Genomic DNA, 26,573 nt, shown 5'->3' with positions numbered 1-26,573 from the left:
GGGAATTAGCTGGTAAATTTTCTTAGTTCAAGAATCTCTAGTTACAGAAACAGAAAGGCAGGGCTTGACAAATACCACTCAAACTCCAGGTCCAGTTACTGGAGTGCAGGGAGCCTTGTTCTGACTCCTGAACTCAGACAGAACTATGGAAGCAATTGGAGAGAATTTCCAACAAATGTTCTTCTGACCAGATGCCTGTGCCTGCACCTGGGTCACACAATGGCTAAAACACCAGGGTGCTGGCTACACCAATGCTCTTTGCTAGAACAGGCCAAGCAGTAGCCCCATGTTGGGGAAATAGAAAGGAAAAGCTAGTGCAGATGCAGCTGTAGGTGGCCCCTCAGAATATTCTGATCAACAGATCTGTGGTAGAGCCAAAGTTAAAAGTGGACACATGGATATGCCCCACACAACTTCAAGCCTTCAGTCTTGCAGTGAGGCTTCAAGCTCTACCCAGTGAACTAATGGCCACAGTCAGAACAAGCTAAAATCCTTGTCACCCAGTCTGGCTCTTTCCTGCTACAAAATACCAGAATGGGTGTCCTGGCCTGACCCATCATGCCAGCCATCAATGCAGCTAGGTTTGATTTGGCTTCTCCACATGTCCCAGATGACTTGTGTCCCAGGGACTTTTCCTTCCCTCTTTCCAGCATTGGTTCCTGTTGTGTGGCCTCATCTAACTGAGGAGCATGGGTAGCTATGGTAATATCAAAGGCCTTCAGTCAACAGGTCTGTCCCAGTTCTAACATCTGAGAATGCATGTGCTCTGTAGCCTGCTGGGTAAGGTGGTTTTGCACACACCCTTTAGTCCTGAGGCTATCAATACCCTAAGAGAAGTCGGCTCCCCTTGCTCTGCAGATTGTTTGGCCACTGAGCCTGTGGTTCCACCCAACATGGAATAACTGAGATTGCATGAAAACTTGCTCTCCGTCTCCCCGCTTCCACTTAAGGTGACTCTTGTTCTCCCAGATATACAATTTTCAGAAACACTAATTTCCCCATGTGTAGACATGCAGGGGGTGGGGTGAGGAACATGATCTTGGTTTCAAAGAGGTAAATGGTGAATACTGGTATGGGTCCAAATTCAGATAGGAGTGTGGTGGAAAGTCTGTACCACTTCCCCATCCTTCTACTCACACACCCCATCCAGTTCATCATGCCCCAGGCTATTCTGGAAATGGTACTTGATTAATAGTCAGCAAATGCTAACCCCTTCTCTTTTCCTGTCTTGTTCTCTTGGAGCAGAATTAGACTTTTCCTCTTCTCTTCAGTTGTACAGGCAGCACAAGTTCTGGACAATGACTCAGTAGCTCAGTGCCCTAAAAGACTTTGGCTTAGGCTTTGTCCAGGGCTCTGCTGGTGTGTAGCAGTAAGCCAGGCTCTGGTAGGGTGACTTTTGGTCAGGCATCTGGCCCTTAAGTGCTGCAGCTACAACAAACCATGTTACAGGAGATCACAAACCTTGTTGCTGGGATATTGAGCTTGAGTCCCAAGTACCCTCAACCCTAGAAATGCAGATGCTCATGCATAACCCTGCTTCCTGGAAATGTAACTAGTCATCTAATGTAGATGTAATGTAATGAGCAATCCTGACCCAGGTGGCCACCTTGGATACCAGCATAGTTAAGAATCCTCTTATCCAGCCCAGTTTATGGAGACTGATTACCTGGACTCAGTAGAGCTATGGGGAGGGTTCTGTGCTTTCTTATTGTGGCTGTCACTATTGTGTGCAAGGCCCTTGTAGCAGATGGACAAAGTGCCAACATGGGATATGTTGGCTCTGGATTCTAGTCTGGTTTTAAATGTACATGAACTAGCAATTGGTTCTAGTGTAATCATGTTGGTTAACATGTTTAAAACCTGACCTGAAATCCACTGTCAGAAACAACCCCCTCCATTAGTGTCCTACCTTTCCTGGGTAACTCCTGTCCCTCCCAACTTCATGCTAATGTCCCCCTCCAGATAGTGCAGATCTTGTGCATGTCAACTTTGTTCCCCTTGGCTTTTGTTTTCTCTTGGTGCTGAACCTCTGAAGCTGGTATCCCCAAATCAGTGAGTTGCTGTTCTGTCTCGTGGGTTAGCTTGTGTCCCCTCTAACCTTTGTGGGGTTCTTGCTTTGTCTTTGATGTTGATGGTGTTTTTGTTCACTAACCTTTGTTTTGTTTTTCTGTAATTTTGCTCAGTGTGAGGGAGATGTGAGTATTAACTGTGTTAATAGTGCTGTGACTTCTTTCCTTAATGCCTCTCATTGTCCCTCTCCCATTTAAAAACCACTCCACTCCTGTGTCCGGCAGCAGTCTGGGCTTGTGGCTGCCTGACAAAAGGGTGCCCAAAAAACAATGGAAACCTCCTGGTTCTCTACAGCCCCTCCAGGAGTGTGCAGTCAGTTTCCATTAAAGCCTCTTGCAAGCAGTGTTCAAAGGAGGCTGGGTCCCATGTACAAACATGACTGTGGCTCTTACCTCTGGCTCCACATTGGGTGTGGGGTTGGAGAAGAAGTCTCCCTCCTTGGGGAAAGAAGGATGTGAAAGTTAGACAATGATGGGTGGTGCCTGAACTTGGTCTGCAGTGCTGTACTGTCCCTTCTTAAGCTTCAGGGCTCTACCCTCTTTTTCCCCACCACAACATTGGGATGGGGGGAGGAGAGGTGTATTCATCCAGTCTTCATGTTCCCTTTTGATCACTGCTTGCAAATGAACCCTGCCAGTGTGCACAGGTATGATAGCTGCTTGACTCCTCCATACCATGTGCTACAAGACCAGTTCTGGGAGTCCAAGGAAGCTATCCTGGAGCCAAAGGGATGGCCATGAAGGGTGGGGGGACATCTTTTCAACTTAGCTTCTTTACCCAGAAAACTGAGGCATAAGAATCTTGGTCTTCTGGAGAGAGCACCTCTTAACTTCCACATCTGGCCAGTGGGAGTGTGGATTTGGTCAGCTGTGCCCTACTCAGGAACACCTCATCAGCAAATGCATTTCTTTTTGGTTTTTTAATTGTTCCCTCCCTCCCATTTCAGCTTAGGTTATTCTCTTCTCACCCCCATAAAACCCATGAGGTAAAATCCCTTATTGATGAGAGGCTGGCTGCATCCTCTTGTGTATGGAATTGGGCCCTCACATCTCATGGAGTTGTGAATCTGCTCAGTGGTGCTGCTAATTGGAGCAAATTGGGCCAATTCATGTGAGTCAAGCTGGGTGTGCAGTAAAAAGATTAGTATGGGTGGCATGTACTCGGCCCGGAAAATTATAGAGATCTAGCTGGGGTTAGAAATGCTGGATCATATGACTGTCGCACACCGGCTTGCTGCATGATCAAAACTTGCTGGGCCATATTCTGATCGGTTATGCTTGTGCAAATCAGAAATTGAGGAGCTCACACTAGAGTAACTGGCATCACTCAATCCATTAGAGCCAGCTGCTCTTGTTATGGCCTTCAGTTTAATATAGTCTTAGATAAATTGTGCCTTCCCCCCCCCAATCTAAACTACAGCTGCTCTATGATGAAGTGGCTAATGAGAACATGGTAACTAGGGCATGAAATGGTCATCTCATGGGAATGTGGAACATGGCCAAAAGGGAAGAATCTGCCGTTTAACCTTCCTGTCCTACTGCCTCAGTAGCAGGGGTCCAGCTACGGCCAAAGATGGCTTGGTTAGTCTCCCCACCCACTTCCATAAAGTACAGGTAGAGTCTGCAAATGCTATTGAATAGAGTCCTCCGCCAACAAGGCGATGGACCAGATATGCTCCTGTGCACAATGAAGGTGGGATTCTTAAGAGGTTTTGATGTGGTGGTGGTGGTGGTGGAGTGATTTGTATCTCCTTCCTTTCCACTAAAAGCATGGGTCTCAAGGTGCTAATACCAGAGATGTGAGCACAATGAAGAGGTTTGGTGCCTCTGGCAGAAATAGACCCTGGAGGGGATGGAGCTGGTAGATGAGGCAGTGTCTCCACATGGTGCATGCTAACAGTATCATGGGTAGAGTAAGTGCACTTCCTCATGAACATAATGCAGGACACTAGAGCAGACTCTGCCCAGTTATAAGTTTCCTCATACCCCATTCTGTGACTGAACTAGCTGCATATTCATCCTTTGTAACATGTGAGATCCATAGGTTGTAGGTGAGAAGGAACCTTGGAGTCAGTACAAGAGAAGCTAAGGCCCTGTATACACTGGGCTTGGAATTGTTTTGAGTCTTCACTCTGGGTCTAGCTAAGACTGTTTAAAATCCTCCCACATTAGTCAGCCAGACGAGGAACAAATGGCCTTCATGTCTAGGGCTAGGCTCAAAGCACTCAGACTCTGGTTTAACTTGTTGGTGTAAATGGATCTGTAACTGCTCACTTAGTTGACAGATGATTCTGGTGTATGCAAGGCCCTCCATTCAGCTGGAAGTTTTTCATGATCTCTTCCTTGCAGCAAACACACAGTTGTCAGGCTACCTCACACCCCACTACCTTCTAGGAGACCTCAAATGTGTCTGCCACTATTTTAGGAGCTAATGTCCGGGGCACTGCCAGCCCTTTTTCCCATTCATTGGGAGGACTGATTTCCATGGACTCTTCTGTGTGACTTGTATATGAAACTCTATTCCCCCCTTCCCTAGGCTGTACCTGACTTTCAGGAGACTAGACCTCGTAATTACATTCTCTCCGCCAGCGCATCAGCGGTAAGATCACCTCCTCTTCTAGACATCTACGCTCTTACCTTGGTTTCTTCCAACCCGATTTCAACTCTGACCCAGCATTATGCTGTTTTCAACATTTTAATGTGAAATGGGCTGCCCAGGATTCCTTCCTTCCTTCATACCTGACTGTTGCCCTTAGTGGTGGGAGCAGAGATGTGCTGCAGATAAACCTTGATGGCAAAGGCAGAAAGTTGTGGGTGGAGATAGTCAGTGACTGGCAGCCAAGTATTTACTGGCCTTCTTTGTTCTTTCCCAACCCAAACTGGGAATCCTTTACCAGTGTTTTGGTTGCACTTGCAGGAACTGGAGAGGGAGGAATATAGTCCTTTGTGAGCTGGCTTCCCCCATCCCCCACATGGATGGAATAGTCTATTGGGTGCTAATGCAGGGTTGCTGCCCTGGTGGAGTATAGTGTGTATGGCTCCCTGACCAGATCAGGACTGCCACCAGCATACTGAAGTTCAGGAGGCTTCTAGTTAAATTGATCAAGCAAGGGGTAATCCTACAGTCCCACTCCTAATGCTTGTTTACTGCCTGTGGTACAAGAGATGGCAGGCCAACAGTACAAGGCCTTTAACTTTGTTAGAAGTGGAAGACAAATGGCCTCAAAACTTTCCCACTGCTTTGGTTCCCCCACATCAGGAGTCCCTGGCTGGTGGGAGATCTTGGTGGCTAGATGACAACATAGAGTTGTGCTGGGAGTGGATGAGTTGCCCACTGCCTCTCTAGCATGTTGCATCAAGTGTGGCTGAACCATCAGTGTCCAGCGCTTTGCTCAAGGCTCCCCATTGCACGATATCCAATCTTTTGTTAAAATGTTGAAAACTTGGTGACTGTCTTGCTTTCTGAACCACTTGTGAAACCACACTGATGCCCCATCAGCCTTAGAGTGACCTAGGACTGGGAGGCTGGAAGACAGGTTGCATAGGCACCAAATGGGGAAGCCCAATGCATAAGCAAACCACAGCCCCATGGGAGTGATTTAGCTGCTGTTAATTCAGCATATTTAATATGCAATACCCAAACTGGGGAGAAGTGCCTGGGCTGAAACATCAGTGTTGGTATCACAGGGAATCTGCCCTGACCTTTTTAGATCATGATGCTGGTACAACATTGTTTCCAATAGGCCAATTCAGTAACTATATCTTGTTAAGAATCTCTTATGGAAGAGACTGAGTGAGCAATTGCTGCAGATTTCTCCTTTCTCCTCTAGAGTGGCACTTCTAATCAATTCACAGCTCTGGCTCCCTTGGTGAAGGGTGAGACTTTTAATCACAATGGAGGTATTGTGATTACCAATTTGGGTACTGGAGAGCAGAGGGCAAAACAGGACTAGCTCCTTACTAGCATTTTGGCATCTCTGATCAGACCAAAATATTGGAGCATGCCCTGTGCTTCTGCAGACCATAGACTTGAGAAGCCAAGGCTCTTGGAAGACACAACCTATCCATGTCTTATAGATTTCCATGACTTGCAGCCAGAGATTAGACTCTAACTTCAGATTTGGCTTGCAATACCTAATGCCTAATCATGGCATTTGGCCCATAGAATTCTTCCCCACCTCAAAGCTCAGGTCAAACTCCTCTCTGATGTAACTCCATTGACTTATCCACAACATGCTCAGCACTGCACAGAACTAGCTCTGCAATGAGCAGGTCAATCCCTTTAAAAGACCAATTCTGAGACTAGTGTGCCTTGGGAATTGAAGTAATAGAAGGCTTGGTTGTAAACTCTGTACTATGTCAAATCCAAACTCCTCCTACAGGATTTTTCTTTAGGATTTGCCTATTAATAGTGGAATTGTACATGGGCCTTGCCCATAACCGCTCCTAACCCAGTGAGTTGGTTGGCAAGTGTCTCTATTCCATGAAGTGCTTGTAGCGGTGATAGGGCTCTGACTGCTTGTTCTGTGCATTCACAAGTGCTTGTGACATTTTATTCTGCAACTAGAAGGTGGATGGAGAGGAAGTACCACCTTGGCCCCTGCCTGCACTGAGCAGGGATACTGGTGGTACCTCTAGGAAGGCTTAATCCACCCTGGCTAGCTGGAGAGATGCTAATTGAGCTTCCCTGCCCAGTGCAGACAAGGCCACCTTAGTAGCTGTGGAGGTTTCTCTAGCCAGCTTGGAATACCAGCATCCATCCCAAAGGGCCTGGCATCCCAGTGGGGAAGGAACTCTTCGTGCTGTCACTCTGCTTCTTTTCTAGGCTGAATTGCCATGTACCTCTGCTGTTTGTGACCTGATGTTAACCCTTTCACTCCTGCAGTTGTAGCAGCTAATCTTGCTTTTGTGTCTCCCTCCTCCTCTCTGGAGGGAGGGATTGTTGCTGTCTCCAGAAGGTAACAGGCTTGTTTTTGTGCATGAGCAAATGAGTCAGCGTGTTCCCAGCTTCTCATGATTCTAAACTGCAGACATTCTGGGCAAGCCAGATGCAACTTGGACAGAGCTGGACTCAGACTTCAGAAGTCTATGGCTTTATTTGTGGGAGAGAAGAGGCATACAATGGTCCTGGATGACCTCATCCCATCTGATCCTCCAGAGGGATGTGCCTAGGGAAAATTCTTAACTCGTAGGCTGCCCTACCCTAGTCTCTCAGCTGTGTCCTGAGCTGAAGTGTAGGAGCTAAGGAGCAGCCCTTCTCCCTTGCTCTCAGACTGCAGAATAATCTGCACTCCAATGGATCAGGTCTCCCTTCTTGGAGGATGCTGGTTTGGCCACTCCTACCATGCTCTGTACTCCTAGGACAGGCTCTAAGGAAAACCTATTGCATAGCCCTAAGGAGCATTCCTTGGGCTCCAGCTAGGCTTCTGAGAATGTCAGTTGGCGTTTTCTGCTGAAACAGCTGAGCTGTCTCCCTTCATGTGGGAGGGGGTAGAGAGGTAAGGTAGCACTGCATTCTGCCTCTCCTGGTCTCTTATAAGCCCTGTGCCACTCATTGCCCATGATGGCACTGGAGGGATCTGGTGCCTTGCTGAGGCATTTTGAAATGCATGACTGCCTACAGCTACACACCTGCTTGGAACTCTCTTATGCTCCAGAGAAGTGCAGGGTCCTAATTGGATAACTTCACAAGCTCAGCCAGTTGGGCTCCTCAAAACCTTGAGCAAATGGCACAGATTCTATCTGGTGAAGGGCAGTGGTACACTTTGGTAGTATATGGGTGGGGTGGAGAGGTCAGACCTTCCCTACTAAGAGCAGCATGAATCTGAGCGTCTGTCACTAACTCTGCTGAGGAAGTAGCTGTTTCTGGCTGGACAGATCTCGGAGGAGAATGAGAATATTAACCCGTGAATTCCTGCTTAGAATAACCCTTCCCATTAGGTAGGGGATCTCCACCTAAACCCTGTAGAAGGGAGGGCTGGTGCTTGTGGAAACCTCATGAGGCAGAAGATGTGTGCTCCACAAGGCTAAACAAATGTATGTGTACTAGAGTGGGATTTCCATCTACTGCCTCTTGACAGAAGCCTTTTAAAGAGTGTTTGCTAGTCTTCCCTGTGTTGCTTTAACAGCCTGCATGAGGTCCACACATGGACTCTTGCCCTGCCCACCCACTGTCTTCTATGGCTGCTGGGGTTGGGATGAGAAAATTGGGCTTGATTTTTTTCTCCCAAGTGTGGGGTTGGGGGAAGCTCTCCAGGGTTGGTTTAGGCAGCGCAAAGCTGGATTAAAGATGAACACTGGTGACTAGTGCACTAAATACATAGGGTTAGGAGGGAGAGCACATACTTAAAGCAATGGACAAACCTGTGTGCTGAGACTGGAATGCTAGAACAGGGCACTAGAGCCCCATGGAGCTGTCAAATTTCTGGAGTCTCTCTATCACTGGCCACAAACAGCTCTGGCTTTCAATGCAGGGTATTATTGTGAGATGGCTAGTATGTGTGTACCACTACCTTCTACTGGATAGATTCAAAACTGTGATCTTTGTATCATAGGCCCTCTACTGCTGGAAATGCCAATCTAGCCCAAGCCTTTCTGCAAAAGGGCCTTCACTTCTGCATCAGGAGGATTTGGGACTTTTTGACCAGGAAATGCTAAGTGGTGACAGCATACAGTGTAGCTACAAAAGTAACTTACAAATTCCTCTACATCAAGATAATGCTATGGGTGGCCAAGCTTAAGCAAGTGCAAGGAGGAGTGTATTACATCCATAAGGCCAGCTGCTGCCAATTTCTCCTCTCATTAGGTCCCCTGAACTCAGTCCATGAGTAACCCCAAAATTCCCCTCCTGGGGTCCTGTTTTTTGGAGTCCTTACACACTGGTCTTCCATGCCCCAGCCCCAGTTCAGTCACTCTCCTAGGTAGGGAGTACTCAGAGCTAGGTCCCAGTTCAGTATTTCAGGCTTTACCACGCCAGAGCTCAGACTTCTGGCTTCCAGGCCACTAGACCCTTCTCCCAGCTTGCTGCAGTTCTTGTCTCAGCTTCCTTGGTATCACCCCGCCCCCCCCATTAGTCAATAGTAATTATGTGTGTGGCTGTGCTGGAGTGGGAAACCCCTCATCATGGGGAAAGACAAGGCCAAGGACCCTCTGGGGTAGATCAGTGTTTTTCTGCCTGGTCTCTTCCCTCTCCTTTTGCTGTGTGTTTTTGTGTTTTTGTTGACTGTTATGTTTCATACCTCCAAGCCAGATCCCAGAGAGCAGCTGACTGTGCTACCCTACCCCAGGAGTTAGTGGGGAGGATGGGAGATGAGACTCACCCACTCCTGGCAGGAGTCTTCCTCTGACAGAGGCAAAGCTGCAAGCTCCAGCAGGCCTGGGAAGGGGAGCTGGGGTTCAATGTTGCCTTCCTCCTATGAAGGACAAGCTTGGCTATAAACACCCATATCTGCCCCCTGCCCCATGGAATACTTTGAACTAGCCAGAACCTTGGACCAGCCTGGATTCCATGTAGCTTTTTCTGTTCTCCCAAGCTATGGATCAGTGAGGTGAGGGACTCCTTTAAACTGTCACAACCACTCACTTGGCTGCACATGCCCCCCTCAGGCCATGGTGAATTGTCTGCACTAGCCCTGTCTCACTGCAGACCTTGCTCAGTTTTACACCATGCCCCACCACTCCCACCAGCATTCTGGAAGAAGCTCTCCTTCAACTCCTGCCCCACCTTAGCTTCAGGGGTGCAGATCATTGCATTGTTGAGCTATTCTGACCTTGCTGTTCAGAGATTTTCACTCTATCCATCCCTCCACCTCTGCCCATCCCAGCTCTTGCATTCTGTTCTGTCCAGAGCTTATTTCATACTTGTGTTGTAGAAGCCCACTCCCTGTCTAGGAGCCCCATTGTGCTAGGTGCTGTACATGACCACTACAAGGATTCCTCTCACAGAGGGTCAGATTGAGACTTGGCTACATGAGGAGTCATTCTGGAATAGCTAGTCTTGTTAAATTGTTCTGGTTTAATTTAGTCTGAGATTCTCTGCAATAAGAGCATCCACACAAGAAATTAATCCAGAATAAAGTGGGGTATCAATTCAACACATTGAGTCCTGACTATCTTCCATGTGTAGACATCTCCTGAGTTTGAGGATATGGGTCGGGGGAGGTAGGAAGGAGTGCAAAATGGGCTCCTTGAGGAAGGTGTCCTGTCTGGGGCAGAAGGCTGCCTGCTGCTGCTGGGTGAAGGGCTGGCTTGTTCCTGGAGGTAGCCTGCTGCATCTGTGAAGTATCCCCACCAATTGCTGTTGTTGCCAAGTGCTTCTTGAAGTCTCCAACACTGATCTCCTTTCCTGTTGCTCTGTGGCCCCACCAGCTCTGGAGCGACGAGGTGGAAAAAGTAAGTACACAGGCAAAAAAGGTGCTGGAAATGTTAGAGTGGGGAGGGAGGCAGAACACACATACTGCAGATTTCTTCCTCCAAATGTGGAGGGGGGTGCTTGATCAAGGGTGTCTCACTGCTCTCTGCGGGCTGAAAGCAGAGATGTTAGCTCTGTCCCCTGGGTGCCTCCCACTGGGGTTAAGTGGTGAGGTGGTGAAGGAAACTATAACAGCTAACTCTACTGCTAGTAGGACTGGAGAGGAAGCAATTTGACCACATCTGCAAATCTCCAGGACCTGCCCATTTGTCTTTGGAAAAGTTAGGCTCCCTGTGTATAATAATACAAGGCAGTCTTGGGTGCTCCCTGGGCTGCCATGCTAGCAGCTGAGCCACTGCACTATAATTTCAGCTCTTTTCCTGCAGCACAAACTCCTCCCACCTCAATATACATGCACCATTAAGAGCCATCTCTTCTATTTGTTCTGGAGGAATTGAGTCTGATGAGGAGCTTTGAGTCTAGACTGAAGTAACCAAGAGGAAGGAATTCCCACAAACACCCTAGACGGCCCTTATGGAAAGTTTTTGGTCTGGCATAGAAAAGTGAGGGGAAATACTCTGGCTCAGAGTAAAGATGGTCCTGCATAGGAGACACGTACACACACCCCCAAGCCAGGATAATAAACCAGAGCTGCTCCTTTTGCATATTCAGCAGCAGAAATGCACACTCTAAAAAGGCAGAGATGCAGCAGGTATGTGACCGCACATACTTGGGTATCGACCTTCTTGTATAGGGCCTCAGAATGGTAGGGTGCTGATTAGAGATGAGCATGGTCACAGACCTTCTGATGTTTTAGGCAGGTATCTAAAGTGGTGATACGTCATCTCTTGACATCGAGTGCTCTTGTGTATCTCTGCATCTTTAACCTAATACCTAGTGAAGGTGTCCAGATCCCCAAATGGCCAGGGAGCCTGGCATGCTATGATTGCATTCTCTAGAGAGCAGACGGAACAAGCTGGTTAGGGCTGAAATGCATTGGTAGAATTGTGCAGGAGGAGTGTTGTTAATTCCTTGGTGCCAGGTGTGGCGCAAATCAGGGCCACTGGCCTCTTCCATTAGACACATGTAACTGGTCATGTTTAGCACCAAAATATGAACTAGCTACTAGCCCCCCTAACTTTCCCTATATGATAAACTCTTAATGTTCCTCAGATCTCTAGGCAAACATGCTGGTGTGGGAGCCAGTTCAGGATGTCCCCAAGACATCCCCAGATCTTGGATGGGGAAAAGACCCCCCCCAAGCCCCACTTGCTGGCAGCAATTGCTGGGTGTGAGAGCAAACCCTGTGGCTTGTGTGGCATGATGCTTCACCTCTGCCTGCCAATGAAATCCCTGGCTCTGCCCAATGGGAATGGAGCCAGGGTTGCCTGGCAGAATGCTCAGCTGTCTATAGCCAACTGTTTCCCAAAGGTCTCACTGCAGGTGCACAATACACCACTGCTGGTGCTCCCCGAAATCTAATTTATTTTCCCCTAAATCTCCTTTCACAGAGGATGCGAGAAACTGTTCAGTTGAGTTGGCTTAAACTAGAGACCAGTCTTTAAAGAGTGTTTGTTTGTTGGAGTACTCTAACCCACATTGTGCTAGTGGTTCTCAGACTTTTGTACAGGTGCCCCCTTTCACACAGCAAGCCTGTGTGTGTGGACCCCCCTTATAAATTAAACTCTTTTACATATTTAACACCATTGTTTGGGGTGGAGGCTGACAGCTCACAAACCCCCTATGTAATAACCTTGACCCCCAGTTTGAGAACCCCTGTGCTAGAGAGTAACATTGGATCCACAGCAGTGGGCCACAGCAATCTTTCTGCTTTAAAACCAAGCTTGATTTGCATGTATAAACACTGGACTTTTGGAGGTGGTGACCTATCCTAAGAAATACTACTGAGCTCCAGCCTCAAGCTATTAAAAACCTACTAAGGGCTTGACTAAGAGAAACTGACCAGCATAACTATCCTGCAATATCCTGTGTGGACACTTACTCCCGGGTGGGGTTGGGGAGTGGGTCTGTTCCAAAATAGTGTAAGCATAGAGCTATTCTGGTCAATTTCCCTATGTCCTCAAGCCCTAGGAGGAAACTGGCCATGGCCCAGGTAGCACTGTTGAGGTTCACACAAGACTCTTCCTGGGTGAGAATACACATGTTCTTTGCTAGCGTGCTCCACTTCTCTCCTATCAGGGTATGTCCTCCCCTCACCCCAGCCCCAAAACAAACCCTCTGCCTGCTCTAATTGCACTGAATGCTATTTTCACAATATCTGTTTGGGCATGGTTCCTGCATTGCAAACCACCCATTAATTTGTAAGTGCGCTGTCTGCAAGGCCAATTATGGCTCTGATTTTGCATATTAATCACTCTGCCTGGCAGGGCTTTGGCCTTTACATTTAAAGCCCTCTTCTAATTGTACAGTCTCTCCTCCCACATGGGCAGCAGTGCTGGTGAGTGGGGTGTTTCCTCCCAGTGCCTCTTCTGCAGGGTTGTCTTGTAGCTGACATTCTTGGGCCTGATCTTGTGCTAACATGATCTCAGAGCAGCTCCCTGGAAGCCTCTGGAGTCTGAATAGTGTTAAATTCTTAGTTACCCATTCAACACTTCCCCAGCAGTTCTTGGGCAATTTTAGGGTAAGACACTCCTCCCAGCTGGGCTGTGGAAACCTCTCCATCCCTGTGGTTCTCTAGGCTTAGGTTGGGGGCAGAAGGAGCAGACCTTTGAGAGATTCTCTCAGCGGCCATATCCCCTGCCAACTCCCATGGGAATGCTGAACTGCCAGGTGCCCTTCCACATAGCCACCCTCTCCATGAAGAGGCACTGGCTGTCCAATTCCAAGTGGAGCCCTTCTACCATAGACAATGGGGTGAGGGGGTTAGTGGAGGACTGGCCCTCTGGATGCTTCAAGATCCATAAGGCCTGCCTATGCTCTGACTTCAGTGGGGTGGGAGGGTTACATCACCTGCTCTCCTTCTCATCATGGATTAGTCTCCATGGCCTCCAGGTTGCCGCTGTCCTGGGGAAGGCCTGATCTTGGAGGTGATGGGCTATAAACATACATTGCAGGCTCTGCTGGAGGCTTGGGACCTAGCTTTCAAGAGTGGCCATTGATTCTTGGAAGCCCAGTCCCACCACTGCCATAAGCCAGGTGTTTAGAGTTCTGAGCAAACACGGCTCCCAGGGAGTCCAGGGGTGCTCTGCACCACTGCATGCCAGGATCAATGCATCTGATGTCAGGCTCCACAAAAGGAGGCGTTCGATCAGTAGCCACCTGTAAATGTGTCCCTACTTCTGTCCTTCGGGTGACAGGAAGGGTCTATAGCTGGTGTCCAGGTAGTTCCAGGAGAGAGAGGAAGCTGGACTCAGCCTTCCTCTCTGCAGCCCAGGAAACACCTTATGCTCTTATTGTCTTGCAGGCAGAACATGAGCTCCGGGTGGCCCAGACTGACTTTGATCGGCAGGCAGAAGTGACACGCCTCCTGCTGGAGGGGATCAGCAGCACACATGTGAGTTCCCAAGGGGCAAGTGGTCTGAGACTAATGACCTATAGTGTCCTTCTAGAAGGATACTGTGATGATGCTGAGCCTTTCTGAAGAGGGTTGGGAGGAAGAGAAACCAAATGTGATGCCCAAGTTCATGGGGTAAACTGAGGCCTTAGTGCAAACCTGGAGTGCTCAAGGCAGGGGTATAATGAGCCCTGTACCTTGTGCTATAAAAATAACCAAATTCTACCTGGCACATACAGCTCTGCAGGTGTCAATGCACTTTGCCAAGGTGGAGAAGCCTGGATCTTCCTATTATCTAGAGGGAGTAACTTGAGCTGTGGGGACTAACTAGCTGGGCTCCTAACCCTGTGCTCAGTTGGCTAGAGCACAAGGCACAGGCTCCAGCTGAAGAGACCCCATCCACTTGTTCCTACATAGTCCCAAACACTTAAATGGAAGCCTCGGTTCAAAAACACCTCTTGATCAAATCTTAAACGCTGTCCTGCACCTTGCTGCCCATGCATCTCTGCTGCCACTTCCCTATACTGGAAATGCCTGTCTGTAGGGAGGGGTTCCCTCTGTGCCACTGCACCTTAGCTCCAGATCACAAACAGACCAGCTGACAATCTGTCTTCTCCCTTCAGGTGAATCACCTTCGCTGTCTCCATGAGTTTGTAGAATCTCAGACTACCTACTATGCTCAGGGCTACCAGTACATGCTGGACCTGCAGAAGCAGCTGGGCAGGTAAGGGATGAGGCCGCCTTGCCTTTGAGGCATCATTTCCTGGTCTCTGTGTTCTCCATCTCTGCACCACACACAAACCTGAGGTTAGGTTTAAAAATCAGGCCCTTAAAGCTTTATTTCTGGGAGAGCTCCTCTGAGCAACCTTTGTAATGGGGAATCATGATCATGCTGCCTAGGCCCAAAGGGATTGAGGTGGTTTTATTATGTGTTTAATTTCAGGATTCACCTTTCTAAATGGATCTATAAGCAACTTGGAGCCACATTGAATTAATAGCTCTTTGGATCGCAAGTGGAACTGTTTTCCACTGAAGTCTAACTTCTGTACCCATAGAGTGAGCTTCCATATGCTGCATGTACTGTGCTGGAGAGCTGGCTGTGGGGTGGGGGTGAGGGGTATTCCTTGGCTAATTGCCAATGCAGTCTGACTTGACCAGGTGGTCTGTTGCTGCAGAATGACTGCAATTTGCTTTCCTTTCCATGCCTGCAGCTCCAGAGGAGAAATGTAAGTAAGATGCCCTAGATGATACAATCAGGAAAGCTCTTCATCTTCTGTTCATGTTAATCATGTATTAACTGTGGATTCTGGAATAGCTGTTAGTACACACAGGCACCAAGAGCATCTAACTGAAATGGTGCTGAACATGACTTGGTCTTGCACTGAGCATGAATGTAAGAGCTGCTGTACTGGGTCATACCATGGTCCATCTTGCCCAGTCTCCTGTCTCTGACAGTGGCCAATCCCAGAGCTTCAGAAAGAGCATACAGAACAGGATGATCATGAGATGACGCATTCCTGATTTCTGGTAGTCGGAGGTTTAGGGTTGCCCCAAGCATGCGGCTATATCATTGACCATCTTGGCTAATAGCCATTGATGGACCTATCCTCCATGAACTTATCCATCTTATTTTTTTGAGCCCAGTTATACTTTTGACCATCACAACATCCCATGGCAATGCATTCAACAGGTAAGTTGTGCATTGTGCAGGAAAGTACTTCCTCTTGTTTGCATTAAACGTGCTGCCTATTAAATTAGGTGACCCCTGGTTTTTGTACTGTGTGAATCATTTTATAATTTCAATAATCTTCCCCCTCCCCCAGAGAGCTGGCACTCTAAGATGAACAGCTCTAATACTTTTAGTATCCTCATTCAGAAGCCAAGCCATACCATACCCTTGAATAACATTTGTTGCCCTTCTCTGAACCTTTCCAGTTCCACAATCCCCTTTTTTGGATGGGGAAACCAGGACTAGACATAATAGTCAGGTGTGAGTGCACCACGAATTTATATAGTGGCATGATATTTTGTCTTGTTTCCTGTTCTTTCCTAGTAGTTCCTAACCTACTTTTTAGCTTTTTGATGCATTATTCTGTATGTATAGATGTAATTCTTTCCAGTGTGCCTTTTTTAATTTAATTTGCCATTTTGTTGCCCATCCACCCAGTTTTGTGAGACCCTTGCCATCTGCTTTAGACTTCACTATTTTGAATAATTTATTGTCAGCGCACACTGCCATTTCACTGTTCACCCCCATTTTCCAGATCACTTATGTTGAACAGCCCAGGTCCCAGTACAGATCCTGGGGGTTGGGGGGGAACCCCAATGTTAATCTTCCTCCATTGTGAAAACTGACCATTTATTCATACCCTCTGTTTCCTATTATTCAACCAGTTACTGATCCATGAGAGGACCTTCTCTCTTATCCCATGGCTACTTAGGCTCTGGCTATGCTAGGGAGCTTACAGTGACATAGCTGCATTGATGAGCTGCACCACTGTAAGCTCTTTAGTGTAGCCACTCTACACTGATGGGAGAGCTCTCCTGACAGCTTAATAACTCCAGCCCACACAAGTGGCAGTAGCTATATTGGTGGGAGAATATATCCCCTAACATAGGGCTGTCAGCACTGGTGCTTACGTCAGCATAAATTATCACTGGGGGGTGGCTAATGCACATCCCTGAGTCTTAATTTGTCAATTTAAGATGTAGTGTAGCCATAGCCTTAGTTTCCTTAAGAGCCTTTGGTGAGGGACCTTGTCAAAGGCTTTCTGGAGGTCAAAGTATGCTGTAGTGATTGGATCACCTGCATCCATGTGCTTGTTGACTCCCTCAGAGAATTCTAATAGATTTGTAAAGGGAAGTCCTGCCTCCCCAAAGCTGTGACTCTTCCCTGACAAGTCATGTTTGTCTAATTCTGCCAATTTGCTAGGTACTGAAGTTAGGCTCACCAGCCTGCAATTGCCAGGATCTCCTCTGGAGCCCTTATTTTAAAAAAAAATTGTTGCATTAGTTAGCTTCCAATCATTTGGTACAGAGACTGATTTCAGTGATAGGTTGCTTACTACAGTTAGTAGTTCTGCAATTTCATATGAGTTCCTTGAGAACTCTTTGGTGAATGCCATCTGGTCCTGATTTATTACTGGTTTTTAATTAATCAGTTCTAAAGCCTCTTCTATTGACACATCAGTTTAGGACAGTACTTCTGATTTGTTACATCAGAGCTGCTATTTTTGGCAGAGAAGCTAAATGAATTCTCTGCTCTAACACTTTAACAGCACAGTTTAATGGCATGTTACACATGACCAGCCATGGGTGCAGTTGAACTTTAATGGGTGTGTGGGATCCACAACCTTATTCAACTACCCCACTATTGATGATCTAGTACAGTAGAGCCTAGAGGCCCCAGCTAAGATTTGGGGGTCAGGGGCATTGTGCTGGTGCTGCCTGCACACAAGACTACAATCTAGGTGGACAAAAAGTGGAAGACAAATGAGCCAAGACCAAGTAACTTGGCCAGGGTTGCACAGTAAGCCACTGGTGGAGCCCAGGTCTCCCGAGTGCTGGTCCAGTGCTCTAGCTGCTTGGCCACACTACCTCGCTTTACCCTTTCACCACAAGAAATCTACTCCAATCTGTCTTAGGTTAAAACTATTGTGACGTTCTCAGTCAGTCCATCTGGGGGTGGCTTCTGCTGAGCCTCCTAAGGGGGAGGATGGGCAGTGCTGCTGCTGAGGACTCAGGCACATTGGCAGTGCGGACTGGAGAACCATCTGTTTTACTCTTGTAAACCTTAACACTACTCTCCAAAGTGACTCAGTGACAAGACTGTCCCCATAAGCTACAATCGAGCACATTTTGTGTAATGTGACATTAGAGAAACAAACAGAGCTGCCTGATTGGACGCTCAACAGAAAGTTCTGCATGTCTTTTCTGAATCTCTAGTTACCCTGACTGATGGCTTAGAACCCCCTTAGGGAGCAGTTTCCTAGTCAGAATCATGAACCAACAGGCTACCTCTCTTGTGCAATGCTGGAGCCTCACTAACTTGCCTTTTCCTCTTACTAAGGTTTCCAGGTACATTTGTGGGCAATGCAGAGTCCACATCGCCTCCCCCAGCTACCACCTCTCCCCCCACTGTTGCTGCCACCATTCCTGTTGTGCCCACTGTAGGCAGGGCACCTAACCCTGCCACAGCTGTTGAGGGGGCACTGAACCTGAATGATGTCAAGCCTCCAGCCAGCGGGACCCGGAAGGCCAGAGTTCTCTATGATTATGAAGCAGCTGACAGCAGTGAGCTGGCGCTATTAGCAGATGAGGTTGGTATCTGCCCTTGAACTCTCAGCTACTTGCACTCCGTCTGGCACTGCTGCACAGCCGTGCCGGATAAGGGCTTGGCAAGGCCCTTGGTGCTGGGACTAGAGACTCCCCTGCCATTTCACTAGTGGGGCTAGTAAGTGAGCTTGGCTTCTCATTTACACCAGTGTAAATTGGGACTAATTCCTACTGCAATTAGTGGAATGACAGTAGTGGAGAGGAGAATGGGTCCAAATTCTGCAATGCCATAGGTCAACCCGATGGGTACACCCCTGCTGCTTCCTTTTGATCCCACTGAAGTCTCTTGCCATTAATGCACTAAGGCCTGAATGTTACCCAAAGAATTCCTTCAGCTGCCTTGTCTCACCTAACCAAGCCCAGGGGGTTAGATAAAAAGGCCACTCACTTGTTCTTTAACTCTCTGGTGCTGAGGACTGAATGGTCCAGTCCTCAACCACTGGATGGGTAGAAAAGTCCTGGGAAGACATTAATAGTTCAGAGCAGGCTGAAGTTTTAAGCAATTTCATGGCAGTGTCTCTGAACTCCCTTCTGCCATCAGTGAGGGGGAACATCTGAGCGCAGTGCTGTGGCCTGACACAAGTGTGCTTAAAGTCCTGCCATGACTAAACATACAAACTTGGAAGCCACTGACAGGTCCTTGGGGAATTCCCAGGCAAGAGTCTGTCTACTAGTGGGACTAACTCAAAGTGGGCTTTGGGGAAAGGTCTAGAGATGCTGGGAAACACTAGGGGGAACTAGATGGGGTACTGCAGGCAATAAAATAAATCTCAAACCTAATTCTATTCTTGGCTCCATCTGAGGCATGAGATTTCATGTAATTCTCTTTTCTCTCCCAGATGATCACAGTGTACAGCCTGCCAGGGATGGATCCAGATTGGCTCATAGGGGAGAGGGGCAACCAGAAGGGCAAAGTTCCTGTCACCTACTTAGAACTGCTCAGTTAAATGCTGCCAGGAGGGAGAATCTACAAGCAAAATGCAACCCTCCATGTCCTGGCATTTTTAATGCCAATTCCTTCATGAGACCATTGCTCTCTTCAGGGTCAACTCACAACTAACATGGGAATTAGGAAGAGATGACTAGCTGGTCGGAGGGGGAGGAAGGGTCATTTCACCTTTCAAGGCCCCTGGAGCTAAATTCATTTTAACTGTCCACACAGCCTGCTTTGAGGATTAGTTGTAAGGGTCATGTGGTGTGTTGGGATTCCCTCTACTGATCCCTTTCCCCTGCCCTGCTTGTGTTAACTGTGGTGGCTTTCCAGGAACCAGCCCTGTCTCTTCTTCCTCAAAAGCTGCTTGTGGTGTTGGAGACCAAAACTATTTTCTTTTTTGCATTCAGCATCTTCATGCCTGTCTTCCCTCCCTCCCTTTGTCTTCTCAGAGGCTCTTTACCAGGGTACTCCTTGCTTGGGCCACATCATTGTATGCATTCCAATGGGGCAGAGGCGCTGGGTCTCCTTCAAAATGCTAACACTGGCATGCTCTAACAAGAACAGAGGCCAATTCCATGAGGCGCTGTATGGAATATTGCTGTATTTGGATTGCATGTCTCTGTAAGAGAACACAATTCCCCATCCAAAGCACTCCATGACCCATGGAGGAACAATAAAGCAGGGCTTTAATGCCAAGCAGGGCTACTATAATGGTGTTTGATGGCTGCTGCCTGGCACAGAATGACTAGTTAAACTTTCTTCCAGTTTCACTAATCTAATGACCCAAGGCCACTACTGCAAGAACTAAACCACCTTTCAGTGCAAGGGAATGTGCATCTTGCTTGCATTTCCTCAAGCAATTGGGCATGGACTGAATTTACAAGCCTTTAAAAAAGCTTTTGCTCCCTATGTTCATGCTCACTACTCTTCTTGGGGTTTTTTCCAGGCCTGCTTTGTGGGGGGTGGAGTTTAGCCTGCTAGTCTGTTTTAACAATGAGATTAATTTAAATGCTCTCTTGTCCCATCCAGCTGGTAGTGAACAGACCTGGCGCATCCTACCTCAGCATGTGGGATGGGTCCTTACACTTTGTATATTCACAATGAGCCTCTTACTACCTCTTGGCATATGAAGTAGTAATTGGTTCTGCTTTCTCATCCCTCCTTCCCATTTTGTTGTCCAGGGTGCCCTTGTAACTTGAACCATCACAAATAGCAAGGAGGAAAATGGATGAAGTAATAGACACCTTGGTCTGAAAGCTCTCCCTATGAGGTGATGAGCTCAACAGCTAAGGGATTTAGATGGCAAAATAAAATTGCTTTAGCAGCTCAAACCCTGTGTAGAAGCATTCAACTGCACCAAGATCTTTGTTCACTACCCCTCCCCTGGTGTGTCTAGACAGACACTGACTTGCTTGTTTATCCATTGATCTTTTGCACTCTTCCTTGACTGCTTTGTGATCATCCTAATGTAATAGGGCACAGAGCACCTGTGTATATAGGGTTCTTGGTTTTCAGCATTTATTTGCCAATAAACAACCAGTCTGCCCTCCTGTCTCAATCTTGTGTGGGTTCCATACTGCTTCACTTTCCAGCTAGCAGTGAACAGTACTGAGTGGGGTAATGTAACTTAAGAGTTGTGCAGTATTGTTACTCAGATGTCACAAGAAGTTTGAGATTAAAGATGACTCTGAATCCTCTATGGCACTTCTCCTTTTTATCTCCCACCCTATTAGCTTAAACTAAAGTTCAGTGTGAAGCTTTCCAGCTGTGCTAGTACTGTTTAATGTGTCTGCTTGTGGGAGTAGGCTATGTCCTTAATAGCATTCAGTTCTGTACTCTGCTCTGTGTGGGGTTTGGGGAAGGCACAGTCTACCCCTCCCCTTCTAGCAGATCCTGGTATAGAAGTGAACTAGGCAGGCTAACTTGAATTAACAAGTAACAGGGGCTATCTCTAAGCCATGTTTCCCTAGCCCAGACCACAGGTGTGGTTTATAAAGAATACAGCCACACTCTGGTCTGGTAACATTTCCAGTGTTGCTGTTCTGGGCTTGACTATTCCTTTATTGCCACTATAAGCTCTGTTTATTGCTGACTTATCCTAAAATTGTCCCTTCCCCACATTGGGGAAGTTCCAAGAATACCTTTTTATTTGTTCACTTGGCTTCCTTACTCCAATGTTTGGTGTCTGTCTTGCATTTAACAAATACAAAAATCAAGTGGCCAATCCAACCCAAGCTCTTCTTAATGATCCCTATGACCACCATGCTAACTTCCCATCCTGGGCTGTTCCTCAACAGTAAGCCAGACTTAAAGCCATGATGTGGCTTGTAGTCTGTATTGCCTTTAGAATATCTCCTAATGGTGGCAAGAGCTTCCCCCAAGAGGTACTGGCTCCTGACACAGGTAAGTCAAAAGCTGCAGCTTCATGGAAAGCACTGGCTGAATGCTAAGAACAAATATTTGATCTTTTTCCTCTGAACAGCTTCAAGGACTCTTCCTCCTTGCCTGTGGAGCCCTAGTTCTTTGATTAGATGTGAAAGTGACTAAGCAAACCTCAATCCAGTTAACAGCTGTGCTGCTGTGTAGGAAAAGTACTGCCTCTAACAGGCATACACAGAGCTTAAGTTTGTGTGCCTTAAAGTTAAAAGGTTTCAGAGTAACAGCTGTTAGTCTGTATTTGCAAAAAGAAAAAGGAGGACTTGTGGCACCTTAGAGACTAACCAATTTATTTGAGCATGAGCTTTCGTGAGCTACAGCTCACTTCATCGGATGACATGAGCTGTAACTCACGAAAGCTCATGCTCAAATAAATTGGTTAGTCTCTAAGGTGCCATAAGTACTCCTCTTTCTTTTTAAAGTTAAAAGTTGCTTTCAGAGAAGCTGAACCAGTTAATCCTCAAAGCTTCATGTGATACATGCTGGCTGTTTAGAGTGATGCCCAGGACCACTCCTGGGGGCTTTATGGCTGTAATTCAGAATCAAGGTGTTTTGTTTTTTGGGGGCAGCCATACACAAGAGAGGGCTCTAGTGCCCCTGCTTTAATGTTTCAGCTCTCAGCTTTAGAGCAGGTGCACACTACTGCCAACCTGGCAAAACTACTAAGGTTAATAAGTAATACAGGTTTATTTCCCCCTGTCTACTTCATACATTCACTGTTCAGTTTTCAATATTAAAGGATTAACTTTTTGTAGTGGACTGTTGCAATCTAACCTGCTATATGGCTTCCTAAGCCTTCATCTCATTCCCCTATTTTCTTAACTTGACACCCTCAAACTTTGTCACCCTTCATTGCTCTTCTGAATAATTCAGACTGAGCATGCTGCAGCTAAGGGGCCATGACACCATCCTATTTAAAGTAACTTCACAAGAACCTACCTCTAAATACCATTCACAGTAGCAAACTACTCTGTCTAGTACCAGCCCTCATTACAGCTATTTCACTGACACAGGCTAAAATGAAAGTTCAACTTCATTTGTCTATTAACTGTTTAAAACAGCTCCTTGTTCCTTTCTAATAATGCTATAAATTCCTCAGGCACCACTCTGTGTAGAAAATTAATGCTTAACTTGACAGGTGACAGTCACTAACCACAAAGTGTGCTCTCTACTGTAAACTGACTGTCAGGTGGACTAAAAACATGAGCCAGCTACTGTGGAAAAGGGGGAGAGAGAAGCAAGCAGAGGCTGATCTTGCTGACTAGTTATACAGCTGTCAGTATTTCCCTAATCACCAAGCTTGCCCCTTTTGAGCTGATTCTCTAGGCACAAGGCATGTTTCTATTGCTAGCTCCTCTTGTGAATTTGTTGGTGCTAACTCTTCCTATTCAGCTGCACCTGCTGTCAAGCACTAGTGTCTTCTAAATAAGAGTAGGCCTTAGTCTGTGTGTTGCAGGACCACTCACCTAGTCTGATCTTCCCATCTTACTGGTCATAGCACTTCCCTTTTGTGAATTATTACCCCCTTCACACCTCTGCTAAGGCAGTAAAAAAATCTTGGTAAACTCAGGGTGAGATGATGGCAGCAGTAAAATGCCAGGAATGATTGTCACTAACTTAGTCCAGGTCTTTTCCCTAGCTATAAGTAAGGTTGCAAGTCTGTCACAGATGGGGACTTTCATGACTTTGAGAGGGGCTAGTGCAACTGGCTGTGGCAATCTCAGGCCACTACTGCCCCCCCCAGCAGTGGAGGTCTTGGGCCACTATGTCCCCTACTTCCTCCTCAGTACCCAAGGGGGTCCTGGGCAATGCACTGCCCCACCCCAAACCCAAGATTTAGTCAGGTATACAGTACAAGTCATGGACAGGCCATAGGCTGTGAATTTTTGTTTCCTGCCAGTGACCTGTCCATGACTTTTACTAAAAGTACCCATGACACAAACATAGCCTTAGCTATAAGCTACACCATTCATGGCTGCAAATACATTAGGACAATAGTGGTATATTAAGCACAGAACCAATCCTGACCTAAGATTTATTAATGAGATAAAATTTAACCATTTTTATTGGGTTTCCCACTTGACCAATGTTCTGGTCACAGTTAACACTGCAACTAGAAGCTGTAACTGCAGGACTGTCTAGACTGACCTGAGTTAACCAGGGTTCTAGACGGCCAGGACTAGTCCATGCTGCTGTAGCTTCATTGCTGTTACTCAAGCTACTGGGGTACGTGTACACATGCTGCAATCACATTTCCTGACAGCAGCGTACACAGAGCTGAAGGAGGAGCCGTTTCCTGTCCCTACTCCCCCAATGCAGTTGTAGGGAGAAGTTGTCTTTTAAAAGGTGCTAATTCCTGCTCACTTGTAGTAAACATCTCTCACCTTTCTGCAGGGGCCTGGGGTTAAATTAAGGAGTGATATGATGAAAAACACACAGTAGTAGCTTCACCCACAAGGCTTTTTCCTCTACTTCTTAACCCAGCGTGCAGTGCTGGTATCAGTTAGCACTTATACGACAGGTATCTGAACTGCCTTGTGAAAGTGTAGGTGAGTGAGGTAATCACTTTTATGTCACCAACTTGTGGGTGAGAGGCAAGCTTACACAGCTGCTCTTCACATCTCTGTTGGTGAAAGAGGCAAGCTTGGAAATTGTCCCATAAAGATATTACCTCAGCCATTGAGTCACTCTGCTATCCTGAGACTGACACACCTACAACTACACTGCCTACACCATTGAGAGTCTTAAGTCAACAGACAGCACTAGTCTACTGCAGGGAAGCTGCTGCTGTGCCCCAGACAAAGCCCCTCAAGTCCAACTGTTTATAAATGTTTTAATATCAGTATAAATAGGGCACAGTTACAAAAATGCAAGACCCGAGCTATGGAATTTTTACTTAAAAACCTTTTGGAGGAGGCTGCCTTCTAGTCTTCAGAAATGTACATATCACGCAAATCAACAGCAGGAGGGGGATGGGTGCACACATACGCCATTTTACCTTGCTCTGCCAACCCAGCAGCAGTGCCTGGCACCCCTTTGATACAAAAATAGCAATAGAAAGCTGGTCTCTGAATTGCTGGCTTCTCACGACCCTGTGCCTCATCAGACTCGTACTGATGGGGAGAGGAAGACTGCACCTTGTACTAAGAGCAGAGTTAATGCCCAAAGGAAAATATTTAAAAACCTGCCTCCTCTCCCCCACCCGACTGCTGTGTATAAGCTATAAAAATAAAGGTTTTGACTGGTCAATACTTAAACCCAGCCAGATCACTCTAGCAGGCGGAGCAGCAGGCAAGGAGCATGCATGGACGCAGCAGTTCTTCGAACAGGGCAACATTCTTGGACCTTCTTATGTTCACTCGCCTGCTCAGGTGCAAGCATTCAACAAGATCTATCTCCCCAGCAGATGTTACAACTCAGTTATGAGCCCAACAGAGCATGATGCCTTCTGTTGTGGGAATGAATAGTTCCGGTGCAATCCTGAAATAGCACACAACCTATCTCTGCACATGTCTGACAAAGGCTTGTACCAGCTGAATCAAAGGCTCCTGCCCCTCAGGGCCAAGCTTGGAGGCAGACTTTCCCTGGGGGGAGGGAAGAACCCCACTGGCTGGAGAAGAGGGGCCGCCCCGGCGAAAGTAACGAGACAGGCTTGAGAGCAGCGTACTCTGAAATGAGAAGTGCACAATGAGTTAGCTTCCCCAGGACAGGAATCCTGGGAGACTGTGCCACCTGACTTTGTGACCCAAAGCGGGAGGTCTTGAGGCACTCTACTGGAGACAGGAACTGGCTGCCACTGACCAGTCAAGAACTAATGGTCCTCTGCCGATACTGCATTTTCACTGCATCATTCACAGCCAAAGGGGCAAACCAAGATAGAAGTAGGCACTGCAGAAGCACATCATAAATCCCTGTCCCATTTTCACTGCGCCTCCAATTTGAGGCTCGCAATGTGCTTTACACACCATGATTTAAGCCTCTTGATATTTGTGAGGCAAGTCAACATTACCCCTTAAAGCCTGGGAAAACTGGCATATTTAACCAGCTTGCCCCTGCTCAAAGAGTGTTCTATGATGTTGCAAATCCAGGAACAGAGTTTGTTATCCAGTTCTGGGTTTTAGTCTCATCTGTTCTTCTGCAGATTCTATGCAGCTCTGTGTATTTATCCTCCAAAGTATCACTGAGCCTTACACACAGGAGGATACTTACATGGCCTTGACAGCCACGGTAGAAAGGTCTGAATATTTTAATTGCAATCACTAGATCTAATGGGATTCTGTGCACATCCATTAGACTGGCCAGACTATCGCTGAGAAGGGATGGCCTTTGGGCACCACAACAGACAAGTCTGCATGAGCTAAAAGGAGAAAGAGGGATGTAGCACAAGGCATCAAAGGCAGGAAACCAGCTCCACAATGCTTACCAGCTCAGAGCTGAGTTCCTGCTTCATCCGCTGCTTGTCTCGTGGATGCACCGCTGGGTCCCTCAAATACCGAACAGCCTGGGAGATGAGCAGGTAGAAACAGTTTTCCATTGTAAACATGAGCAAAGTCCTGTGCAAGGAAACACCACGAATTAGCAGGAGCAAGACAGTGCAGTTGCACTACAGCAAGAATATTGTCCTCCAGCACAGACGTACCCATGAGCTACTGTCTGCTAACTGGTTACACGCTGGAGCAATAGAAAAGTCACCCTAAAGCACAGGTAAGTTAGGCTACAGTGGACTGGGTACCAAGTAACCACCACCTCTTCTCCTGTGCCCACCAACAGCTGAATTAGTATGGGATGATCTTGGATATCAGCCTCCCAAGAGCCCTGCCTGCTTTTCAGGTTATGTGTTCGGGGGGAGGAGGGGGAAAGCTGAACTGCTTCACG

General features: G+C 47.2%; 2 protein-coding genes across 10 annotated transcripts in view; one reads left to right on the top strand and one right to left on the bottom strand.

Annotated features, from left to right (window-relative positions):
- The window catches only part of SH3GLB2 (SH3 domain containing GRB2 like, endophilin B2), a 40,129-nt gene extending 19,170 nt beyond the window's left edge, over positions 1 to 20,959 (top strand). Inside the window, exons 6-12 of one of the 7 annotated variants that reach the window (XM_048823297.2) lie at positions 4,606 to 4,668; positions 10,437 to 10,460; positions 13,904 to 13,993; positions 14,617 to 14,717; positions 15,205 to 15,219; positions 18,063 to 18,312; positions 19,168 to 20,959. In XM_048823297.2, the coding sequence (XP_048679254.1) occupies positions 4,606 to 4,668; positions 10,437 to 10,460; positions 13,904 to 13,993; positions 14,617 to 14,717; positions 15,205 to 15,219; positions 18,063 to 18,312; positions 19,168 to 19,275 (651 nt within the window). In that variant the 3' untranslated portion in view covers positions 19,276 to 20,959. The remainder of the gene's footprint in view (positions 1 to 4,605; positions 4,669 to 10,436; positions 10,461 to 13,903; positions 13,994 to 14,616; positions 14,718 to 15,204; positions 15,220 to 18,062; positions 18,313 to 19,167) is intronic. The other 6 variants (XM_048823299.2, XM_048823300.2, XM_048823298.2 and 3 more) reach the window with 6 other exon arrangements.
- Positions 20,960 to 24,517: 3,558 nt separating this feature from the next.
- Positions 24,518 to 26,573, bottom strand: part of NUP188 (nucleoporin 188) — a 46,717-nt gene continuing 44,661 nt past the window's right edge. For all 3 annotated transcript variants that reach the window (XM_048822471.2, XM_048822473.2, XM_048822474.2), the window contains 2 exons: positions 26,122 to 26,251; positions 24,518 to 25,366 (listed from right to left, as the gene is read on the bottom strand). In XM_048822471.2, coding sequence (XP_048678428.2) covers positions 25,196 to 25,366; positions 26,122 to 26,251 — 301 coding nt within the window. In that variant the 3' untranslated portion in view covers positions 24,518 to 25,195. The remainder of the gene's footprint in view (positions 25,367 to 26,121; positions 26,252 to 26,573) is intronic.

Source organism: Caretta caretta, chromosome 16 (genome assembly GCF_965140235.1).
Source record: "Caretta caretta isolate rCarCar2 chromosome 16, rCarCar1.hap1, whole genome shotgun sequence".
NCBI classification, from domain to species: Eukaryota; Metazoa; Chordata; order Testudines; family Cheloniidae; genus Caretta; species Caretta caretta.
Note: the sequence above shows the minus strand (reverse complement) of the source record. Positions and strands in the feature narration are given on the sequence as shown.